Source organism: Myotis lucifugus, unplaced genomic scaffold (assembly GCF_000147115.1).
Source record: "Myotis lucifugus unplaced genomic scaffold, Myoluc2.0 scaffold_105, whole genome shotgun sequence".
NCBI lineage: Eukaryota > Metazoa > Chordata > Mammalia > Chiroptera > Vespertilionidae > Myotis > Myotis lucifugus.
The window spans coordinates 1,567,648-1,592,118 of NW_005871153.1; the positions used below are offsets into that span (position 1 = coordinate 1,567,648).

General features: G+C 37.9%; 1 protein-coding gene across 7 annotated transcripts in view; it reads left to right on the forward strand.

Annotated features, from left to right (window-relative positions):
• ZNF148 (zinc finger protein 148) overlaps positions 1-24,471 on the forward strand; it is a 142,681-nt gene that overhangs the window by 52,918 nt on the left and 65,292 nt on the right. For 6 of the 7 annotated variants that reach the window (XR_002830265.1, XR_002830266.1, XM_014459271.2 and 3 more), the window contains 3 exons: positions 5,375-5,510; positions 10,909-11,082; positions 11,995-12,343. Coding sequence is in view for 5 of the 7 variants with exons in the window: in XM_014459271.2 (XP_014314757.1) it covers positions 12,011-12,343 (333 nt within the window). In the remaining 2 variants the exon portion in view is untranslated. The remainder of the gene's footprint in view (positions 1-5,374; positions 5,511-10,908; positions 11,083-11,994; positions 12,344-24,471) is intronic. The other variant, XM_006092840.3, reaches the window with a different exon arrangement.

Below are 24,471 nucleotides of genomic sequence, written 5' to 3' on the forward strand. Positions count from 1 at the left end.
GGGCTGCAGGATGTTGGCCGGTAGGCCCTCCCCTGTTGGGGTGGTGGGGCGATCAGGCCAGCCTGGAGAAGGGATTGTGGGCCAATTGGGGAGGGGCAGACCGATGGGGGGGGGGAGGGCCTCAGGGGAATTGGCCGGCTGTCCCGCCCTCGACCGTGGTGGGAGAGGCTGATCAAGGGCGGGGCTGGCCAGGGGAAGGGGCTGTGGGAGGTTGGCCGGCCAGCCCCACCCCCGATTGGGTTGGTTTGCTGGCCACAGTGGTTGTCATAGTGACTGGTTGTTCTGGTCGTTACTTCGTTCTGGTCACTGGCTTTTTATATATATAGATCCTTTTTCTCCTATCTTTTTATTTTAATCTTGTGTAAAGTATGTCTCTTGTTGACAGCATATAATTGAATTCTTTTTTGTCCATTCTGACAGACTGTCTTTCCATTGGGCTGTATCACATTTAATTATAGACATGGTTGGATTTACATCTGCCATTTTGCCATTTGTTTTTTGTTTGTTATGTTTTTTGTTCCTCTGTGCTTCCTTGATGGCCTCCTTTTGTGTTAGATATTTTTAATGAGCCATATTGATTCTTTTTATTTATTTATTTATTTATTTATTTACTTATTTATTTGTAATTGTCAAAGTTTACATATGTCTCCTTTTCCCCCACTTGACCCCCTAAACATAATTGAAGATATTTTCTTTGTGGTCACTGTAGGGTTTATAATGTACGTTTTATCAATCTGTTTAATATTAACAATTACTCAGTATCTGTAAAATATTGAAACTTTTGCCTGGCTGGTGTTGCTTAATGGTTGACCTATGAACCAGGAGGTCATGGTTTGATTCCCAGTCAGGGCAATGTCTGGGTTGCAGGCTTGATCCCCAGTAGGGGAGTGCAGGAGGCAGCTGATAAATGATTCTCTCTCATCATTGATGTTTCTATCTCTCTCTCCCTCTCCCCTCTCTGAAATCAATAAAAATATATTTAAAAAACCCCCAGAAACTTTGCTCCAGTATAGCTCCATTTTCTCCCTCCACTACTGTGCCACTATCTATACTAATAAAAGATAAAAGGGTAATATGCTAATTAGACCAGGAGACCTTCCAAGAAACCTTCTGGTCATCCTTCTGGACAAAGCCATGGTGGCAGGGCCGAGGCAGACGTGGTTAGGGGAGATCAGGCCAGGAGGGGAGGGCAGTTGGGGGTGAGAAGACTGGCAGGCAGAGTGGTTAGGGGTGATCAGGCAGGCAGGCAGGTGAGTGGTTAGGAGCCAGTGGTCCCGGATTGCGAGAGGGATGTCCAACTACCAGCAATCGGACATTTCCCGAGGGGTCCCAGATTGGAGAGGGTGCAGGCCAGGCTAAGGGACACTCCCAGTCCCTACCCCCCTCCCCCGTGCATGAAATTTGTGCATCGGGCTATTATCCTATATAATAAAAGGGTAATATGCAAATTGACCCTAATAGCAGAACAACTGGGAATGACTAGTCACTATGACACACACTGACCACCAGGGGCAGACGCTCAAATGCAGGAGCTGCTCCTGGTGGTCAGTGCGCTCCCACAGGGGGAGCTCTTCTCAGCCACAAGCCAGGCTGCCAGCTGCCAGCACAGCGGTGGTGGCGGGAGCCTCTCCTGTCTCCTCAGCAGCACTAAGGATGTCCGACTGCAGCTTAGGCCTGTTCCCCGCTGGCAAGTGGACATCCCCCAAGGGCTCCCAGGCTGCCAGAGGGATGTCTGATTGCCAGTTTAGGCCCGATCCCCCGGGGAGCGGGCCTAAGCCAGCAGATGGACATCCCCCGAGGGGTCCCACACTGTGAGAGGGCACAGGCCGGGCTGAGGGGGACCCCCCCCCCAAGTGCACAAATTTTTGTGCACCGGGCCTCTAGTTCCTATATAATAAAAGTCTAATATGCTAAGTGTCCGGTCGGCCATTCAACCAATCAAAGCGTAATATGCTAATGATATGCTAAGGCCGCTTAGCTGCTCGCTATGACGTGTACTGACCATAGCGGGCAGTCAACTGGTTGACCAGTCGTTATGACATGCACTGACCACCAGGGAGCAGACACTCCGACTGGTAGGTTAGCTTGCTGCTGGGGTCCGGCTGATTGGGACTGAGCGAGAAGGGCTGGACACACCCTGGAGCCCTCCTGCGGTCCCTTCCCGGCTGGCCAACCTCCTACGTCCCTTCCCGGCCCTGATCATGCACTGGTAGGGTCCCTCGGCCTGGCCTGCGCCCTCTCGCAGTCTGGGACCCCTCGGAGTATGTCGGAGAGCTGGTTTTGGCCTGATGGCAGAAGGACCAGTCGCTATGATGTATACTGACCACCAGGGGGCAGACACTCAACGCAGGAGCTGTCCCCGGTGGTCAGTGTGCTCCCACTGAGGGGCACCGCCCAGCCAGAAGCTGGGCTCATGGCTAGCAAGCGCAGCAGTGGTGGTAGGTGCCTCTTCTGCCTCCGCAGCAGTTGGACTTCCCCCGAGGGCTCCCTGACTGCGAGAGGGCACAGGCTGGGCTGAGGGGACCCTCCCCCCCCAAGTTCATGAATTTGTGCACCAGGCCTCTAGTTGTTATATATATTGCATCTATATATGCTGTAAGAACCCAGCAATACAGTGTTATAATCATTGCTTTCTACAATCTTATATCTTTGAAAGATATTAAGGAAGAAATGAGAAAAATATAGTCATGCATCACTTGATGGGGCTACATGCATAGAAATGTGTTGTTATGTGATTTCATTGTTGTACTAACATCATACAGTGAGCACTTAAACAAATGTAGATGGTAGAGCCTACTGCTTCTAGGCTACAGACCCATTCAGTATGTTACTGTATTGAATACTATAGATACTGGTAATGCATTGTGTTAACATTACAACGGCTACCACCTCACTATATGCAATATTTCAGCTCCATTATAATCTTAAGGGACCACTGTGATATATGTCGTCTGTCTGTCATTGACCTAAATGTTGTATGTGGCATGTGACTATATTTATGGTCTTTTAACACACACATTTACCATTTTAACCATTTCTGGTGTTCTTTTCTTCCTCTGTATTTTGAGTCTGGTGTCATTTCAGTTCATGTACTTCCTTTAGGATTTATTAGGCAGGTCTGCTAGCAAAAAATTCTCCCAGCCTAAGTTTATCTGAGACCACATTATGCCTTCATTTTTGAAGGATAATTTTGTTGCCTTCTTGGTTGACAGCTCTTCCCCCCAGCACTTTGAATATGTGATGCCACTGTCTCATGTCCCTTATTGGTTTTGATTGCAAGTCAGCTCTTAATCGTGTTGATGGTTCCCTGCACATGCTGAGAAATTTTTCTCTTTATGCCTCTTAGATTTTTCTGAGCTTGCTTTAAATAGTTTCCTTATATGTCTCAGTGTGGTCTCTTTGTATTTATTCTACTTTAAATTCATTGAACTTTTAAGACCTGTAGATTTGATTTCTTTTAAAAAATTAAATTTGGAATGCTTTAGTCTGGTATGTTATTTGAAAAATATTTTTTCTGCCCTTTCTCTCCTTTCCTTTTGGGGACTCTAGAAGTGTTAGTATATTGGTCTCTGAGACTCTATTCAATTTTCTTCAACTTTTTTTCTCTGTTCTTTAGATTGGATAATTTCTACTGATGTGTCTATTTTCAAGGTCATTGATTTTTTTTTTCTGCCATCTTGAATCCACTTCTGAACCTTCTAGTAAATATTTTGTTATTCTTCAAATTTAGTTTCCATGTGGTTCTTTTACATAATTTCTGTGCCCTTATTGATAATCTCTTCATTGATTGGTTGTTTTCATAATTAAAATTATGAAAATATTTTACTTTTAACATACCTATAATAAATATTTTGAAATCTCTGCTTAAACCAATATATGGGGATACTCAGAAACAGCTTGTAATGACTGCTGTTTTAATATGGGTCACATTTCATTTAAAAAAAATACATCTTATATTGTTAAAACTGGGCATTTATTTTTAATAAGTTTTTATTGATTTTTAGAGCGAGTGGAAGGGTGAAGGATGGAGAGAGAGAAACATCAAAGAGAAAGGAATATCATTGATTGGCTGCCTCCTGCAAGCCCCCCACTGGGGATCAAGCCTGCCAATTGGGCATGTGCCCTGACTGGGAATCGAACCAGCAAACTCCTGGTTCCTTGATTAACGCTCAACTGCTGAACCACACCAGCCGGGCAAAACTGGGCGTTTTAGATAATTTATTGGAGCAGCTCTGGATTGTGACTCCCTTTTTCTCCTGCCCAGGTTATTGTTACTGTTGTCATTTCACTACCATTTAAATATGATAACAATCCTACTGAAAGAAAAGAAATTTTACTTTGGGATAAAGGTTTATCTGGAAAAATAGACATGCAAAAATATTCTGGAAAATTCTGAAATAGAAGGGTACTGAGGTTGAATAGCTCTATCTCAATTTAAAGTTTTAAAATAGGACACAATGTTGAAATGTTTTTGAAAAGTGAATTAGTATTATACTTTCTGAAGTTCACAGATGGAATTATTACCGGTTCTAGGTGAGAAAGACTATTCTTGCCTTTGCACCATTGTAAAAATTGATACAAAATCAGAGTTTTCATATATTGTTTGGTCTCCAAGCTTCCTGTGAAGGAGTATGTATGAATTATTCTTGATAAAATAGGAATCCAGTATTGTTAAGTATCTCTGTGGTAGTAAGTTCCATAAACTCTTTAGTCTTTTACTAAGCAAATTTATCAAAACTAATTGCTATCTCAAGTCTCTTTATAAAAATACTCACTGTCAGTTTTCTTCTTGTTTATAGCTTATGCCTTGGGTTTATATTTTTTTGATATGGTACACAGTCTCCCTATGATTACTCTCATCTTTTTGTCAGCTTTTCCTATCAAAGATAACCTTGCTGATTATGTTTCTGAAGCTAGATCTTTTCTATTGTGATTACAATTGCATTCTGTACATAACTAGTTTTATTATTTGTAAGGTTTGGTATTATGTGTGCTTCTTCACTTCATAGACATTACAAAGCAGATATGAATAGTGTTAAGTGGTTTCCTAATCTTTGTTTTCTCTTTTTTAACCATTTAGTTCTGTAATCCTCTGAATTTCCTTCAGTGTCTCGTATCTCTGAATCTGTAAACTCCAGATTTAGGCAAATTATTTTGTATAAGGTCAGGGTTATATCCCAAGTTATCACTTACTACTATTATATTTTCCCAGTTTCAGACTTAAAAAAAGTCATTGCACTGGTCATTCAGGCATAGCTTATTATTTACAAAGAGCGATTACTTCATTATTAGTACCAGTTTCTCCATTTTGTATTTGTACAGTATTTTTTTCCTCCATAAGTAATGTGTTTTGTTCATTGTGTTTATTTTTTAGGAATCGGATGGCATAAGCGGTTAAGGTGGTATTGAGGGCCACTGAAGCTTATGAAAGGTAGAAATTCAACCATGATTTCTTTTTCGACTGTACAGAATTCCCTTCCTTGAAGTCTTCATTTTTACCTTAGTATCAGGTAACTTCAGTACTTGTTTTTCATTATCATAAATAAGTAAAATTTTCAAATATGAAACCAGTTTTTGGATGCTAGGATTTTATGTTGAGTTTGTGCACTGGTTTTTTTATGTTTTGGTATTCAGATCTGGTAGAAACTTGGGATTTATTTTCCCCCCTGAAAAAAACAGTGTTAAGAGAAAATTGTTGTATTATGTTGTTGTTATTTTAGATTTTAAGTTTTGTTCAGCACAGAAAAATGTTTATTATGTAACTTTGAGAAATTTAGGTGGGAAAGTGTTTTCTTCTTTAACCCTTTTACTATATAGACCATTGTATTTTTCATCTACCTGTCATCAACACATATATACTTACATTAAATTCTCCTGGGAAACTTGTTTTCTTTAAAAAAAAATTGATTTTAGAGAGAGGAAGACACACACACACCGTGTGTGTGTGTGTGTGTGTGTGTGTGTCCCCATCTGTTGCGCCTCCTGCATGTGCTCTGACTTGGGATCAAACCTGAAACTTGGGTATGTGCCCTGAACAGGAATCAATCCTGCCACCTTGGTGCACAGGATGACACTCCAACCTACATCAATGTGAGAGATACATCGATTGGTTGCTTCTTATATATGCTTGTACGTGCCTGTACACACCCTGACTGGGGATTGAGCACAACCTAGGAATGTGCTCTGACCCAGAATCGAACCCTTGACCTTCTGGTGCATGGGATGACACTCTAGCCAACTGAGCCACACTTGGTTGAGCAAGAAATTTGTTTTAAGTATTTTTGATATTCCTTTTATTATAGAAAACTGTAGAAAATTCATAGTTTTCTAATAGAGGAAGTATTTTTAATATTAATGTTTGAATTGTTAATATAAAATGTGATGGATGAAACAACTAGATCCAGCAGAATATAGGGTTCTCTTTTACTTGGACCTTTCTTCACCGCCCTCCCCGCCCCCCGCCCCCAGCTCCTTTTTAAGATAAATTGTAATTGTGCCTTTAAACGTTTTGAGTTGCCATAAATTTGATATTTTAATATTTCTAAATACCACTATTTTCTTGTTACATTGTTTTAGAAGACTTTGGTGATGAATATTTGAAGTGCAGAATATGTTTAGTTTTTGCTTTTCTTTCTTTCTTTGTTACATGGGGATGTACTCTTACTGTCTGGAGTGTTGTAAATATTAAGTGAATTAAGATACATAAATGTACTCAGCACAGTGCTTTCCAGATGATGATAATCTCTGGATTTTATAGTATAGACTCAAGCCTATTAACAAATGTGGAAAGATATTTTTCTTATTAATTGCATAGAACTGTTATAAAAAAAGAACTCAGTAAGCACTTTAAATGCCTTTTGTACTTGATTAAAAATGAGTATTAATGCCCAACTTGTCCATCTGGTATGCTTCTGTTTACTTTGTCCTCTGAAAACAAGCCTAACAGTCCCCTCAGTTTAGGAAGTAATTGTTTGCAAATGCTTGTATTAAAAGCCCATGTGTTTAATTCCTTATGAAAAGCCCCTACTCAAAGTTTATTTACTCTATTTCTATAAAGCTTAGTTTCTAATTGCACATACATAGTTGATTAGAAGCATTAAACTAGACAGTGACAACAAGAAGAGTAAGCTGTCTCTTCTGGAAGACAGGAGAGAGATGGTTGGTAATTCACCCTGAGCTCCTTGAGATGACCCACTATCTTGTAAGTGAAAGGACCTTGGGCAGCTGACAATGGTGTACAACAGCAGAACTGTTAACAACCAAAACAGGATAAAAAATTAAATCCAAAGGCTAATTCAACTAAAGGCGGGTTGGTACTCCTGGAGTTTCAAGTTAACCATAAACAGGGATTACTAACAAGAACAGGAGAGGAGAGAGAAAGGATGGGGCCCACCTTGGGCCAATTTCTGCTAAATGTACCTTCTAACTCAGCATTATTTCCCCTTTCCAAGTTTTATTCTTCCTCATCTCCAGCCCTCTGCCAGAGAAGCCAAAAGGTACAGCAACAGAGATATTTAGGGGGCCACAATACAGCTTCCTGCTCAATCCCCACTCTCCCTCACACACCCTTTTCCAATAAAAAATGTTTGGTGCAGCTACGTAAAAGTAATCCGAATTGTGGTGGGTTAGGAAACCCCTAGTCATTGTTGTGAATTACCAACTGCAAATTTTGTTGTGTTTGGATTTTTGAATGTGCTGTGAAGCACATGAGATCTTTGAGATCATTAGGAGTTAGAGGGGGAAAGTTAAGGACAATAACTTTGTCCTTTGTCATTTCTCTTGGTGTAGCTTTATACTTTTCCCTTTTACTATAGGGATGGTGAAATTAACTTTTTTGTTTGAGAGCCTTGTTTCATTTCCTGTTCAGTTTACTCTGTCCAGACACTAGCTGAGGTATGTGATACAAGTATGGGTCATGCTATTTGTCTCTATTTCTTCTCTTGGATTTTTTTCACTTAATATATCTTGGAGAACTTTTTTTCAGCACATACAGCAACCACCTATTGTTGAAAGTATTACATATGTCCCCCTCCCCCCCCCCAATTGGCCCCTTCTAGCCTGCGCCCCTGTCCCCGCTGCATCATTCCTTTTAATGGCTGTGTGCATACCATTGTATGGTTGAATAATAATAAGTCTTGGCAGTGGATGCTTAGGTTGTCTCCAATCTTTTCCTATTAAAGGGTTGTACATATATCTTTGGTTAATTTTCATGAATAAGCCCGCAGGATTGTATGTATTTTTAGCACTGAGGTTGCTGGGTCAGGGTTACATGTAGTTTTCATTTTGGATAGATCTTTCCAAGGCTTAGTTTAAAACCTCATCAGAGCATTGTTCATTGATATTGAAATCTGTGTTATCTTAGTATTTTCTGGTATTTCAGGGAAATTGTCTTAAAAATAGTTTATAGGCTAAGCCAATATGGTCATAGGAATAAGAACCCGTATGTAAAAAAGGAAGAGAGAATTATTTTTTCTGCGTATATGGCCTGTTTTCAAGAAAATTTTCAAAGAGGTCAAGTTTGTCTTCCATTTACAGTATTTCTATTTCCCTTTCCATTTACCACTTCTGTTGAGGTTTGCTGTCTTCCTGTTCTAAGTCCCTTACTTTGGCACTTTATGCAAACTGCCTTTTCCCTCAAAGTATTCTGTATCTCCAAAGTACTTCGACTTCCTCAATTCTAATTGTTTCAGTCTGATGTTAGGGATAAGGTGAGTAAAAAAAAGAAATATATATATACTAGTATATATGTATATATATATATGTATATATGTATTACATATTTGTGTTTGTTGATGTGGACATTATATATTAATACAATGTTATAGGAGTTTAGTTTAAAATAGTATGCATATACAGTTGACTCTTGGGCAACATGGGTTTGAACTGTGTGGATCCACTTACATGCAGATTTTTCCCAATAAATATATAGTGACTCTCTGTATTTCCAGGTTTCACACCTGTGGATTCAGCCAACCATACATTGAATAAGTTTTAGCCCTAAAAAACTTATTTTTGATCCTCGGTTGGGAATTTGTGGATGCTGAGGGTCGACTGTATGCATTGTTCTACACCATTTTATTATAAGGTCTTGAGCATCCTCGAATTTTGGTATTGAACAGGGGTCCTGGAACCAATCCCTTAAGGGTATCAAGGGACTAGTTAAGTTTTTGGGGAATTAAAAGTTATATGCAGGGGGTCAGTACTCCTAACCCTGTGTTGTGCAAAGGTCAGATGTATTAGGATATGCTAAATTTTAAAAAATTGATAAGGTATGTGATCAGGAACATTGGAGTTCGGTACTTCTGCTTTAGGGAAATGTGGACCTTGTGTTGGCTTTCAGCTTCAACTTCGGCCACTTTTATTTAAAAACTAAGTTCTGTCCTAGGTCAGTTTCTCTAAATTGATAATTTAATAATCTCTTCTTATACAGCTCCTATATTTTAAAAAGCTCCTTTTTAATTTTAATTAATTAATTTATTTAAAAAATATATTTTTATTGATTTCAGAGAGGAAGGGAGAGGGGGAGAGAGATAGAAACATCAATGATGAGAGCGAATTGCTCGGCTGCCTCCTGCATACCCCCTACTGGGGATTGACCAAGCAATCTGAACATGTGCCCTGACTGGCAATCGAACCATGACCTCCTGGTTCATAGGTTGACACTCAATCACTGAGCCAAAAATCTCCTTAAAAACAAAACAAAACTGTGTAGCACTAGCAACTGTAGCAGCAACTGTATATATAAGTCCTTTTTAAGTTAGGGGCTTTCCTAATTCTTTAAGAAAACAGTAAATAGATTAGAAGAATATAATTTATTTGGTAAGGATTTCCAAAGAAATGTCCAAAATAAGCAAATTCTAACCCTCAAAAACTTAAGTTTCACATAGTCATAGGATAGTTTATTTTGTAAGAAATGTGATAACAGAATATTTGAAGAGAACAGTTATTTGGTAGTATATTTAAAATATATTTTCTTTAGATTTTAAGTTTGCTACTTAGAGATTTTAAAAAGTGAAATGAGATTCTCGGTCCTTTGTCCTATGTAATCCAGACTGATAGTACCTTGTACCAGGGAAAACAAGATTAGCAAGTATGAATTATATTTTTATTTTGTTTACTTTGCTATTATATGTTTTTAGCTGTTTATTTAAGTAAAGTTTTTTCCCTATATAAAAACCTTAGTAAAAGAAATAGTATTTAAATTTCAGTAGTGTATTTGAACTTAACTGATCATTTATTTTACCTCTGAAAACTATGATCCAAGGCAGTAGGCATTATTGATTTGGGAAAGAGGTGACTAAACTGAAACATACTTAATGTGTTTACTAATTATGGTCCCTTCTCCTTGGGTAGGGTATGTCTGTTTATTTCACACACTCTGATGATAGAAGTTAGTTTAAAAAAACAAGCTTTGTACCAATGCTTTGACCTTCTTTGAAATGTTTCTTTGAATTTCATGGTTGTTGTTAGTTCCTAGAATAACACAATGGAATATGAATTTATAGCAACCAGAGTTAGAAGGGCAGATTTAATATTGCTTGGCTTTTCTATAATAATAGAGAAAATAAGATAATGTAATAGTGTCTAGTTTTTATCATGACCTATTTAATCATGTACAACTACTTGACTATATTAGAAATGAAAATACTTTTATTACATTTAAAGAAATTTAAAAACATTTATAAAAATTTTTATTATGGAAAATTTTCAAATTAGAGATAAATACAATTGAGAGAAAACCTGGTAATTTTACCATCCTTTGGTAATGTTAATATTAATATTTTAGATAAACTTGTGCACATTCACACACGTACACACACAATTCCCTTTATATTGGGATATTTCTCCACATTTAAAAATATTTTTAAAGAATATTTTTATGACTATATGGATTTTTTGTTTCAACAGACTTTTTATTGAAGTACTGTAACAACTGACAGAATGTGCACATATCACAGATGTACATCTTGCAATTTTACAAAGTGAGCACACCTGTGCAACCATCATTCAACTCAAGAAAAAACATTGCCAGCTCTCAGACATCCTTCTCTTCCTGCCTCCTATCAGCAGCCCCTCCCAAGGGTAGCCATTCTGATTTTATTTTTAAGAAAAACCTATTGAGATATAATTTACATGCAATAAAGTTAAAATTCACCTGTTTTAAATGTACAATTCAGTGATTTTTAGTAAATTTATTGAGTTGTGCGGCCATCACTATAGTTTAGTTTTAAAGCATATGTATGAATATATTTAATTAGTTTTCTTTTGTTGAATATATAGTACATTTTCAGTTTTTCACTGTTACATACACTACAGTGATTTTTCGTGTATATCTTTGTATGCATTACTGATTTCATCAGAATAGGTTCCTAAAAGTATAATCACTGGTTCAAAGAATATGTGCAGTTTTATGACTTTTGATATATAGACCAAATTGCCTTTGAAAATTGTTGAACTAATTTTTATTCCCATTGTCAGTAGATGTGTCTTTTCGTCAGCCACCTCAACATTGTACTTAATTTTTTAAAAGTTATTACCAGTTTGGTAAATGAAGTATGTACTTCTGTTTTAATGTTTGTCTCTTTGATTATTGTAATCCACTATTATGTTATATATTTAGTGACTGTTTCTAAGTTTATTTTATGACTTGCCTGATAATGTTTTGTCAGTTTATTTCTTAATGAATGTATTTCTTTTTATAAAACATTTTAATATCCTAAAGGATATGAATCCTTTGACTATTACAAATACATATTTCCTTAATGTCAGGCTCATTTTTCATAAAAATAGATTAGAGTATGCTTTTAAGACAAAGATGAAAATTTGTATTTTGCTCTACTAGTCTTGGTAATTTAAAAATTGGAGGCAATACTGAAATATATGAGTGAAGTTTTTCTATTAAAGTGTATACTTTCATAATTTGAATTAAAAAATTATCAAGTAGACATATAAAACTAATTTACTATGCTTTGTTACCAAACTTGGTCTTTCTAGGCAGTTATACTTAAGCATGAACATTGACGACAAACTGGAAGGATTATTTCTTAAATGTGGCGGCATAGACGAAATGCAGTCTTCCAGGGCGATGGTGGTAATGGGTGGAGTGTCTGGCCAGTCCACTGTGTCTGGGGACCTGCAGGAGTCGGTACTTCAAGATCGGAGTCTGCCCCACCAGGAGATCCTTGCTTCAGATGAAGTGTTACAAGAAAGTGAAATGAGACAACAGGATATGATATCACATGATGAACTCATGGTCCATGAGGAAACAGTGAAAAATGATGAAGAGCAGATGGAAACACATGAAAGACTTCCTCAAGGACTACAGTATGCACTTAATGTCCCTGTAAGTAACTCCTTTATAAAATATTAAACATATAATTAGAAACATAATTTAGTATTGGGTAATACTACAAGTCATTGAAGAAATTTCAGAAAATGTTTAATGGCTAAATAGTTTACATTGGTGTTCTTAAATAGATACACTAAATATTGACGTAAATTATATTGGAAAATGCAAAATTAACTTTTTGTATTACATACATTTTAGAAACTTATCTTTTTCTTCATCAGGGTTACTGTGTGTTAAATTTTAAGTGCTTAATTTTTAAAGTATTTTGTTTTAACTTCTGAGTTTTTCCTTAATGGGTGGAAAGATTGAATCTTGAGCATAATTAGAAAAAGAGCATGCACTTGAAGGGCTTTCCTTCAAATTCTATAACTTAGCAGTTCCTGCCTTCTTTATTTTTTCATCTTTTGAAAGTATATTAAGATCTTTAGTCTTCTCTATTTACTGTAGATATCATGGCTTATCACCTAAGTTATTCTTTTGTAGGCACCCATAAAGTTTTTTCCTTCTTGTATTTTTAATTTTCTTTCTGTGATATTAAACCTGGATTCCTTTCAATCCTTTTCTTTCTGTGATATTAAACCTGGATTCCTTTCAGTACATTTAATATATTGTACTTTTTCTTTTGATTCATGACCTTCATATATCCTGCTTGTAATATCCTCCTCAGCCATACCCCTCCCTGTTTTCTAGCCTAGTTAGTGCTTCATCACCAGATTGCTTGTTCAATGTTCTGACTCTAATAGACTGTAAATTCTACAAGAGCATGAAGTTTGTCTTATTTTCCCTTATATCCCAATCGTTGGCACATAGTGTGAATAAATGGATAACTGCTTATAGTTGTGTTCTAGTATATATGCTTACCAATTTTTACATAGCCCGTTGCAATAGCCTTTTCTTTTTTTAGTAGGTTGATGTGATTTTTGAATGTTGAACTGGCCTTGCATACATGGAATAAATTCCACTTGGTTGTGGTGTATAATTCTTTTTATACATTATTGGATTCAATTTCCTAATTTTTTTTTGAGGATTTTGCATCTATGTTCATAAGCTATATTGGTCTAGTTTTCTTTTTTTGTAATACCTTTGTTTGATTTTGATATTAGAGTAATCCTGAATTCTTAGAATGAGTTAGGAGTATTCCCTCTGCTGCCGTCTTCTGGAAGAGATTGTAGAGAATTGGTATAATGTCTTCCTTAAATGTTTGGTAGAATTTACCACTGAATCCATATGGCCTGATATTTTCTTTTTTGGAAGGTTTTAATTACTGATTCAATTTTTTTTACAGATACAGGCCTACACAGATTATCTGTTTTTATTGTGTGAATTTTGGCTAATTGTATCTTCCAAAGAATTGATTGATTTTATCTAGGTTATCAAATTTGTGAGTATAGAATTGTTCATTGTAGTCCCTTGTTATCCTCTCAATCTCCATAAAGTCTTGTTGTGGTGTCCCCACTTTCTTTTTCTTTTATTATTTTATTTATTGTCTAAAATTTTACATATGTCTGTATTTTCCCTGCTTGACCCCCCCCCTCAACCCCCCCAGCCATTCCCACCCTGGGCCAGCCCCCACCGCCCCAGTGTCTGTGTCCATTGGTTATGCTAATATGCATGCATACAAGTCCTTTGGTTGCTCTCTAACTGCCCCCCCCCCCCCGCCATTTATCTCTGGATCTATTCTTGTTCATCAAATTATGTTGATCATTATATCCACATATGAGTGAGATCATGTGATATTTATCTTTCTCCGACTGGCTTATTTCGCTTAGCATAATGCTCTCCAGTTCCATCCATACTGTTGCAAATGCTAAAAGTTCCTTCTTTTTTTATAGCGGCGTAGTATTCCATTGTGTAGATGTACCACAGTTTTTTAATCCACTCATCTGATGGGCACTTAGGTTGTTTCCAAATCTTAGCTATTGTAAATTGTGCTGCTATGAACATAGGGGTTCATATATCCTTTCTGATTGGTGTTTCTGGTTTTTTGGGATATATTCCTAGAAGTGGGATCACTGGGTCAAATGGGAGTTCCATTTTTCACTTTTTGAGGAAGCTCCGTACTGTTTTCCACAGTGGCTGCACCAGTCTGCATTCCCACCAGCAGTGAAGGAGGGTTCCTTTTTCTCTGCATCCTCGCCAGCACTTGTCGTTTGTTGATTTGTTGATGATAGCCATTCTGACAGGTGTGAGATGGTACCTCATTGTTGTTTTGATTTGCATCTCTCGGATGATTAGTGACTTTGAACATGTTTTCATATGTCTCTCAGCCTACTGTATGTCCTCTTTCGAAAAGTGTCTATTTAGGTCCTTTGCCCATTTTTTGATTGGATTATTTATCTTCCTTTTGTTAAGTTATATGAGTTCTCTGTAAATTTCCCTTTTCTGAAATGGCATTGGCAAATATGTTCTCCCATGCAGTGGGCTTTCTTGTTGTTTTGTTAATGGTTTCTTTTGCTGTGCAGAAGCTTTTTATTTTGATGTAGTCCCATTTGTTTATTTTCTCCTTAATCTCTCTTGCCCTTGGATCTTTGTCTGTAAAGATATTGCTACGACATATGTCTGCGATTTTGCTGCCTATGGGGTCTTGTAGGATTTTTATGGTTTTCTGTCTTACGTTTAAGTCCTTTAGCCATTCTGAGTTTGTTTTTGTGTATGGTGTAAGTTGGTGATCTAGTTTCATTTTTCCACTTTCATTTTTTATATTTTTATATGTGTATATATTTTTTTTAAGCCTGGCTAGTTAGGGTCTTGTTGCCCTTTTTAAAATACAGATTTTAAGTGTAAAGTAATGTTAACTATATTCATATTATTGTAAAACATCTCTAGGCCATTTCATCTTGCAAAACTGAACTCTATATTCACTGAAGAAGTTTCCCATTTCCTCTCTCCCCAGTAGAGCTTAGTTATTTTATATATATTTAGAAAGAACCAGCTTTTGATTTTCATTCTTTCCAGTTTTCAATTTCATTGATTTCTGTTCTAAATTTTATTATTTCTTTTGTGTTATTTTGGATTTGATTTGCTCTTTTCCCCCCTGGTTTTTAAGGTGGTAGGTTAGATGATTGATTTTAGATCTTCTTTCAGATTTTTTTTCTTTTTCTTAATCGTTATTTTTTTATTTTTTCAATTATAGTTTACATACAATACTATATTATTTCAGGTGTTTAGTGATTAGACATAAAATTTATTAAGTGATCATTCGCTAAATCTCATCCATCTGACACCATACATAGTTATTAGGATATTATTAACTATATTAATTATGTTGTACTTTATACCCCCATGACTATATTATAACCACTAATTTGTATTTCTAAATCCCTTCACCCTTTTTACCCATTACCCTCCCACCCCATTTGGCAACTGTTAAGATGTTCTCTGTATCTGTGAGTCTGTTTCTGTTCTGCTTGTTCGTTTATTTTTAGATTCAATTATTGTTAGATATGTATTTATTGCCATTTTATTGTTCATATTTTGATCTTTAAAAAAATTTTTTTTTCTTTTTAAAGAAGACCATTTAACAGTTCATATAATACTGTTTTGGTGGTGATGAACTCCTTTAGCTTTCTCTTGTCTGTGAAGCTCTTTATCTGACCTTCAATTCTAAATAGTAGCTTTGCTGGGTAGAGTAATCTTGGTTTTAGGTCCTTGCTATTCATCACTTTGAATATTTTTCACCATTCCCTCTGGCCTGCAAAGTTTGTGTTGAGAAATCAGCCAAAAGTCATATGGGTGCTTCCTTGTAGGTAACTAACTGCTTTTCTCTTGCTTCTTTAAGATTCTCTCTTTGTCTTTAACCTTTGGCATTTTAATTATGATGTGTCTTGGTGTGGACCTCTTTAGGTTCAACTTGTTTGGGACTCTCTATGCTTCCTGGACTTGGATGTCTATTTCTTGCACCTGGGAGGGGAAGTTTTCTTCATTATTTTTTCAAATAGGTTTTCAATTTCTTGCTCCCTGTCTTCTTCTGGCACTGCCATGATGCAAATGTTGGTACCCTTGAAGTTGTCCTAGAGGCTCTTTACACTATCTTCATATTTTTGGATTCTTTTTTTCTTTTTGCTGTTCTGATTGGGTGTTTTTTGCTTCCTTATATTCATATTCTTGATTTAATTCTCAACACCCTTTACTCTATTGTTGATCCCCTGTAAATTATTCTTTATTTGGTTAGTGTATGCTTCATTTCTGATTGCTCCTTTTTTATGTTGTTGATGTTCTCACTAAGTTTCTTGAAATTCTCATTGAGTTCCTTGAGCATCCTTATACTGGTAACCATTATTTGCATTCTGTATCTAGTAGTTTTCTGCTTCCATTTCATTTAGTTCTTTTTCTGGAGATTTCCCTTGTTCTTTCATTTGTGACTTGTTTTTGAGTCTCCACATTTCGGCTGTTTCCCCGTGTTTGTTTCTATGTCTTATGTAGATCTGCTATGTCTCCTGGAATTGGTAGAGTCACCTTGTGTATTAGGTGTCCTGTAAGGCCCAGTGGCTCAGCCTCTCCAGTCATCTGAGTTGGGCATTCTTGGTGTGCCCTTGTGTGAGCTGTGTTCACTGTCCTATTGTAATTCAGTCTTGATGGATGCTAGCGTCAGTGGGAGGGATTGACACCCCCGCCCCCTCCAGGCCAATCGGTTGTGAAGATTAGCTATAACTATAGCAGAAGACCTGCTGTGCAGGAGCTGACCTTATGGAGCAGGACTTGCTTCAGTGGGGATTTGGTGCTCACCGAGTCCGCTCTTTGAGTGTGTCACTCGTAGAGGTGGTAGGACTGTAATCTGGCATGGTTGAAGCTGACCACCAGATGCACTGGCTCTGGGGCCTCCCTGGAGGTGCAAAGTCAGCCTCGGCCTGTGCCCTGCCCTGTGCCACCCAGCATGAGCTACAAAGCCATCTGCAGATGGCTGCTACTTAAATTGAGCTTGGAGGTGCCCAGAAAAGGCAAAGTTCTGAACCACGGTAGCTGTCACTAGTGCCAGGCCTGGGGCCACTTATTGAGAGGTGTGAAGCACTCTGATGCCAGTTGCTACTTATTGGCAATTTTAGGAAAGTCCAAAGCATGAGGCAAAAGAGACCACTTGTATGGAAAAACCACTGGAAATGGCTTGGATGAGCCTGCAGGTAGGGAGGGGCAGGGGCTCAGGGGAATCTCTAAGGTGGAGCAAAAAGTGTGAGCCAGTTCGATGGAGATTTAGATAATGGTGCAACCTATTGGCTCTGTGGTGGGGAGGCTCAGCAAAAGAATAATGACCTGTGCCAAAACTTCTGTCTGGGAGAAAGCTGCTCCTCTAGCTCTCACCCTGATTCCAGGCAAGTTGGTTTCTCCCTGAATGTCCCAGGTATCTTCAAGCTGCTGCCCCAGCACTGGAACTCAGAGGGAGTGAGTGCAATAAGTCCCATGGGAGCATGAGTCCTTTTAAGAGGAAGTGCCTGGGATTCCCACAGCCTCTGTGTTACTCAACCACAATTCCTGCTGTTTTTTTTCAGCCAGAAGTTGTGGGTGCTTCTCTTCCTGGTACTGGAAACCTGGGCTGGGGGGCCTGGTGTGAGGCAGGGAACCTTTGCTCCTCAGGGAAACCTCCACATCCAAGATATCTTTCTCAATTTTAAACTGCTGCACTTGGGTGTGGGATCAGCTGGTTCTGTGATTCCACTCTGTGTCTCTGCCTTTCCTAACATTCTTGATATGTTTCTTTTATAATTCCCTAGTTGTAGGACTTCTATTCAGCTAGATTTCTGGTGGTTCGGATTGATGGTTGTTCTGTATTTTAGTTGTACATTTTGATGTGGTTGTGGGAGGCAGCAAGTACCGTGTTTACCTGTGCTGCCATCTTGACCAGATTCTCCTAGATCTTCTTTTCTAATATACTAGAGTCCTGGTGCATGAAAATTCATGCACTGGAGGGGGGGCGGTATCTCAGCCCAGCCTGCCCCCTCTCACAGTCCGGGAGCCCTCAGGGGTGGGAGGTGACGCCCCATCACACCTCTGCTGCTGTCACTGCCGGCAGCGCAAGCCTTGGCCAGCCCTGGTTTCCTGCTCCTCGGGCCGGCCCTGGGCGGCTCGGGGGTTGAGGGGACTGGGGGACTCTGGAGACAGGCGTGTGGAGTGGCCTTGCTGCACACCTGCCGCCCTGGTGGAGCTGAGGGAACTGGGCGCCGCCATCTTTGAGGGCGTGACAGTCAATTAGCATATTCCCTCCTTATTGGCTGTGGGTGCCACCATCTTTGAGAGCGGGGCAGTCAATTAGCATATTCCCTCCTTATTGTCTGTGGGCGCTGCCATCTTTGCAATGGTGTGAGGGTCAATTAGCATATTCCCTCCTTTATTAGATAGGATGTATTCAGTGCTATAAATTTTCCTTTAATCATTGCTTTCATTGTGTTCCACAAATTTTGATAAATTGTATTTTTATTTTCATTTGGTTCTGCATATCTTTTAATTTCTCCTGCAATTTCTTTTTAAATTAAAGTTATTGTGGTGGCATTGGCTAATAAAATTATGTAGGTTTCAAGTGTACAATTCTGATATATCTCCATATTGCATTGTGTGTTCACCACCCAAAGTCAAATCTCCTTCTGTCATCATATATTTGATGAATTACCCTTTGTTACCTCTTCACCACCTCCTCCCCCTCTGATAAGCACCATACTGTTGTCTGTGTCTATGAGTTTTTGTATGTTTGTCTCGTTTGTTCATTTTTTGTTTTCGGTGTTATATCTCACATACGAGTGAAATCATATGGTTCTTGACTTTTTCTGTCTGACTTATTCTGTTCAGCATGGTATTCTCAAGATCCATATTGTTGCAAATGGCAGTATTTTATCTTTCCTTATGGCTGAATAGTATTCCATTGTGTATATGTACCACATCTTCTTTATCCAATACTCTGTCGAAGGACACTGGTTGTTTCTATGTCTTGGCCACTGTGAATAATGCTGCACTGATCATAGAGGTGCATGAATCTTTGCGATGCTGTGCCATATGGTAACTCTATTCTTAATTTTTTGAGGAACCACCAGGCTGTTTTCCGTAGTGGTTGTAACCAGTTTACATTCCCGCCAGCAGTGAATAATGGTTCCTTTTCTCCCTCTACAGCCTCTCCAACACTTGTTATTATACTTTTCTTATTGATAATAGCCATTCTAACAGGTGTGAGGTGGTATCTCATTGTAGTTTTGATTTGCATTTCCCTAATAGCTAGTGAAGTTGAGCATCTTTTCATATACCTGTTGCCATTTGTATGTGTTCTTGGGAGAAGTGTCTATTCAGGTCCGCTGCCTATTTTATAATTGGACTAGAGGCTCAGTGAATGAATTCGTGCACCAGTGGGGTCCCTCTTCCTGGTCTGCGGGATTGGGCCAGAACGGCTCTCCAACATCCCCCAAGGGGTCCCGGAATGTGAGAGGGTGCAGGCCAGGCTGAGGGACCCCACCGGTGCACAATCGGTGCCACGGAGGGACACGGAAGGTTGGCCAGCTGGGGAGGGACCATGGGAGGGTTCCAGGGTGTGTCTGGCCTATCTCACTCAGTCCTGATTGGCCGACCCCAGCAGCATGCTAACCTACTTGTCAGAGCATCTGCCCCCCTGGTGGTCACTGCACGTCATAGCGAGCAGTTGAGTGGTCTTAGCATATCATTAGCATATTACGCTTTGATTGGTTAAACAGCCGACTGGATAATTAGCATATCAGGCTTTTATTATATAGGATTGTCTGTTTGGTGTTGAGTTGTATGGAGTTCTTTATATATTTTGTCTATTAACCTGATGTCAGAGCTCTTGTTTGTAAATATCTTCTCCTATTCAGTTGGTTGCCTTTTTGTTTTGTTGGCTGGTTTTTTGTTGTTAATTTGTATAAGTTCTTTATATATTTTGAATATTAACCCCTTTATCAGGAGGTGTCATTTGCAAATATCTTCTCTCATTCAGTTGATTGCCTTTTTGTTTTTGACAGTTTCTTTTGCTGTGCAGAAGCTTTTTAGTTTGATACAGTCCTATTTATTTTTTCTTTTGTTTCCCTTGCCTTTGAGGTCAAATTCATAAAATCCTCTCATGAGATTTTTTGAGCCATATGTTATTTAGAAGTGTGTTGTTTAATCTCCAAATATGTTGTGATCTTCCAGCTGTTTTTCTGTTATTGATTACTAATTTAATTCCATTATGGGTTGGGAGCAAACATAGTATGTTTTCTCTTCTTTTAAATTTGTCTTTAAGGTTTTTTATGGCCCTGAATGTGGCCTTGCTGTTGTTGGATGAAGTAGTGTATACATTACAATACCCTTTTTATTAGACTGACTGTAGCCTGAGCCTTATCCAGTCTATATTTCATACAGTTTGTATAGTGACCTTCCAAAATGAGATTTTTATTTCTCACTCCCCTACTAAAACTTCTTCAGAGATTTCTTATTGTCACACCTCTAGAATATACCCTTTTGCATTGGCTGAAAGAGCCTTCAAATCAGGTATCTTCTCATGCTATCCAGCTCCTTACACTAGTAATTCAAGCCCCTCTCCTCGCTTTGTCCTTTAAGCACATCAAATTACTTTATTTGTCCAGGTCCACTATTATTTTTTTCTATTGCTTCTATGCATATTTTATGTACCTATACTATTGTTTGTTTGGCAATATACCATTTTTCACTTTTCAGTTTAAAAGCTTTCTTTTTTTCTGTGAGTGTCATTATTGTAACTAACTTATTTTGCTTTTCTTTGCTTGCAAGACTATAAGGTCTCTTTTCTGGAGCCTGTCTTTTAACTTTGTATTGTCAGTACTTGGGCTCTTGTAGGCAATTAAACATTTTTTGAGTGAAAATACTTTTTTTTTTTTAACTGAGGGAAAGTTTCAAGTGGAATGCTCTCAGATCAAAGTTATAGTTTTGACAACTGCTTAAACTTGTATAACCAATAGCTCATAAAGATATAGAATATTTCCATCATCTTAGAAGATTTCCTTGTATTTTTTCCTGGTTAACCCCCTCCATGACAAGTATTTTGGTCCGCCTCTCCCCACCTTCCCCTCCATAGATTAAAGTTGTCACTTGAGAACTTCGTGACAGTGGAATCAAAAGTACCTCTTGTGTCTGGCTTTTGCTCAGCATAATTAATGTTTTTGCAGTTTATCCATGTTGGTTGAGTGTATCAGCAAGTACTTCATTTCTTTTCATTGTTGATTAATATTCTATTAATTTATCCTAAATTTTGTTTATTTTCCGTTATATGATTATTTATTAGTTTTCAAACTTTATGATTAAAGCTGCTATGAACATTCTTGTACAAGTCATTTTTGTACATTTTAATAGAAGTTAACCATTTCTTTTGCATTTTCATTTGTTTGATTGATTTAATGTCTATCTTTGCATCATTTTGCATTGTCTTGATTGCTGTATTTTTTATAGTAAATATCAAAATTAGGTAGTGTAGTTCTTCAATTTTGTTATTCTTTGCAAGACAGTTGTGATTGTCTAGGCATTTTCATATAAAAATATAGAATCAACCTTTCAGTTTCTTTAGAGCCAACTGGGTTTTGATTGGGATTGTAGTCATTCTATATATTGACTTGAAAACCAACATTAAACAATAGTGGCTTCCAATCCATGAGCATGGTATATTGTTACATTTATTTAGATGCTTTTAAATTTATCTTAGCATTGTTTTGTTGTTTTAAGTGTAGAGTTGTTGGACATATTTTCTTAAATTTAGCCCTAAGTATTATTTTACATTTTGGATACAATTGTAAGAGACATCTTAAAAAAATTTAACGTCTAATTGTTCATGACTAGTACGTAGTATGCAGTTGGTACTTTTTATATTGACTATGTATTCTGTGACCTTGTTACATGTACTTAATAGTTATAGTAGTTCTTTAGGTTTATTTATGGTTATATTGTTTGATTATATTATTCATATATTTCATATCTTCCTTTCCAATCTATATGTCTTACTTTTTCCTTCCTTATTGCACTGAATAGGGCCTCTAGTACAGTGTTGAATAGAAGTGGTAAGAGTAGACATCTTTGCCTTGTTCCTGATCTTTAGGGGACTGCATTCAGTTTTTTATCATTGAGAATTATTTTAGCTGTAGGTTTTTAATACATGATCTTTATTAGGTTGAAGAAGTTTTCTTTACTGAAAATTAAGAAAAAATGAATGGGTGTATATTACTTTACCAAATGTTCTTTCTCCATCAATTAGATGATCATATGATTTTTTCCCCCTTATTATCTTAATACTAGAGGCCTGGTGCATGAAATTTGTGCATGGGGGGGGGGGTGTCCCTCAGCCTGGCCTGCATCCTCTCCAATCTGGGATCCCTCAGGGTATGTCCAACCGTTGGACATCTTCTGGGCATCTGACGTCCATTTTGTTTAGTTTAGTTGAACAAAGTTCTAAATAATATTTTATGCTTTATAGTAAAAGATGGATCTATAATTTCTTCTTTCTCATTGCTAATAGTGGTAATTGTTTGTTTTCCTCATTAGTCTGGGAAGACATCAGTTTTACTGGTCTTTTCAAAGAATTAGGTTTTATTGATTTTTATTTTAGTTTTCATCTTTACTCTCTATTATTTTCTTCCTTCTACTTACTTTTAAAAAAAAATTTCTCTTTTCCTAGCTTTTTGAAATAGAATGTTAGATGATTCTTAGACTTTTCTTTTTCTTTGTATTTTTAAATATATTTTTATTTTATTTTTTTGTATTTTTAAATATATTTTTATTTCAGAGAGGAAGGGAGAGGGAGAGAGAGAGACTATGTGATAGAGAGAATCATTGATTGACTGCCTTCTGCATGCCCTCTATGAGAAATGAGCCTGCAACCTAGGCATATGCCCTGACTGGGAATTGAACTGTGATCTCCTGGTTCATAGGTTAATGCTCAACAACTAGCCACACCGGCCAGGCTTTTCTTTATTTTTTATGTAAGCATTTGCAGCTCTAAACTTCTTACCTTCTTTTGTGATTTCTTTTTGACCCATGAATTAATTAGAAGTGTTTTGCTCAGTTTCTTAATATTTTAAAAATTTTCCAGATATCTTTTTGCCATTGATATTTAATAATTGTGTTCAGAGAATTGTATGTGGTATAATTTCAGTCTTTTAAAATATATTGAGACTTGTGATAAGGCCCAACATATGATTATGAATATTGAAGTTGTTGAATATTCTTTATTCACCTGAAAAGATGCACATTCTGGTTGCCCTTGGGTGTATTATTTTGTTAATGTCAATTAGGTAACGTTGGCTAATTGTGTGCTTCAACTCTTTTATATCCTTGTTTTCCCACAATTAAAGTTCGTTCGCAAAAAGACCCAGTTTAAATTTGTATGTTGTATCGTTCATTATCATGTGTCTTTAGTCTGGGTTACTTTGTTATGATTATAATACTTTAAAATTACCAACTATTTATTTTGTAGAATGTTTCTCAGTTTGGGTTTATCTGATTTTTCCTTTTAATGAGATTTAAGTTATTACCTAAGGCAGGATATTGTAAAAAGTGATGCCCACTGCATTCTAACATGTGGTACTTAATTTTTATTTATTTGCTAGAGGCCTGGTGCACAAATTTGTGCACCAGTGGGGTCCTTCGGCCTGGCCTGCGGGATTGGGCTGAAACCAGCTCTCTGACATTTACCGAGGGGTCCCGGGTTGCTAGAGGGTGCAGGCCAGGCCAAGGGGCCCCACTGGTGCAGGATCAGGGCTGGAGGTTGGCCAGCCGGGGAGGGACCACAGGAGGGCTCCAGCGCGTGTCCGGCCCATCTTGCTCAGTCCCGATCAGCCGGACCCCAGCAGCAAGCTAACCTACCAGTCAGAGCATCTGCCCCATGGTGGTCAGTGCATGTCATAGTGAGCGGTTGAGCGGCCTTAGCATATCATTAGCATATTATGCTTTGATTGGTTGAACCGACGACTGGATGGCCGGACACTTAGCATATTAGGCTTTTATTATATAGGATTAAAAATCTTTATTGTTCAGAGTATTACATATGTCCCCTTCCCCCTCTCCCCCTCATTGCTCTACCTAGTTCCCGCCCTAACCCAGGCCTTTACCATCCTAGTGTCTGTGTCCATTGGTAATGCATATATGCATATAGATCTTTGGATATCTCTTCCCACCCCCCACCTTCCTTACTC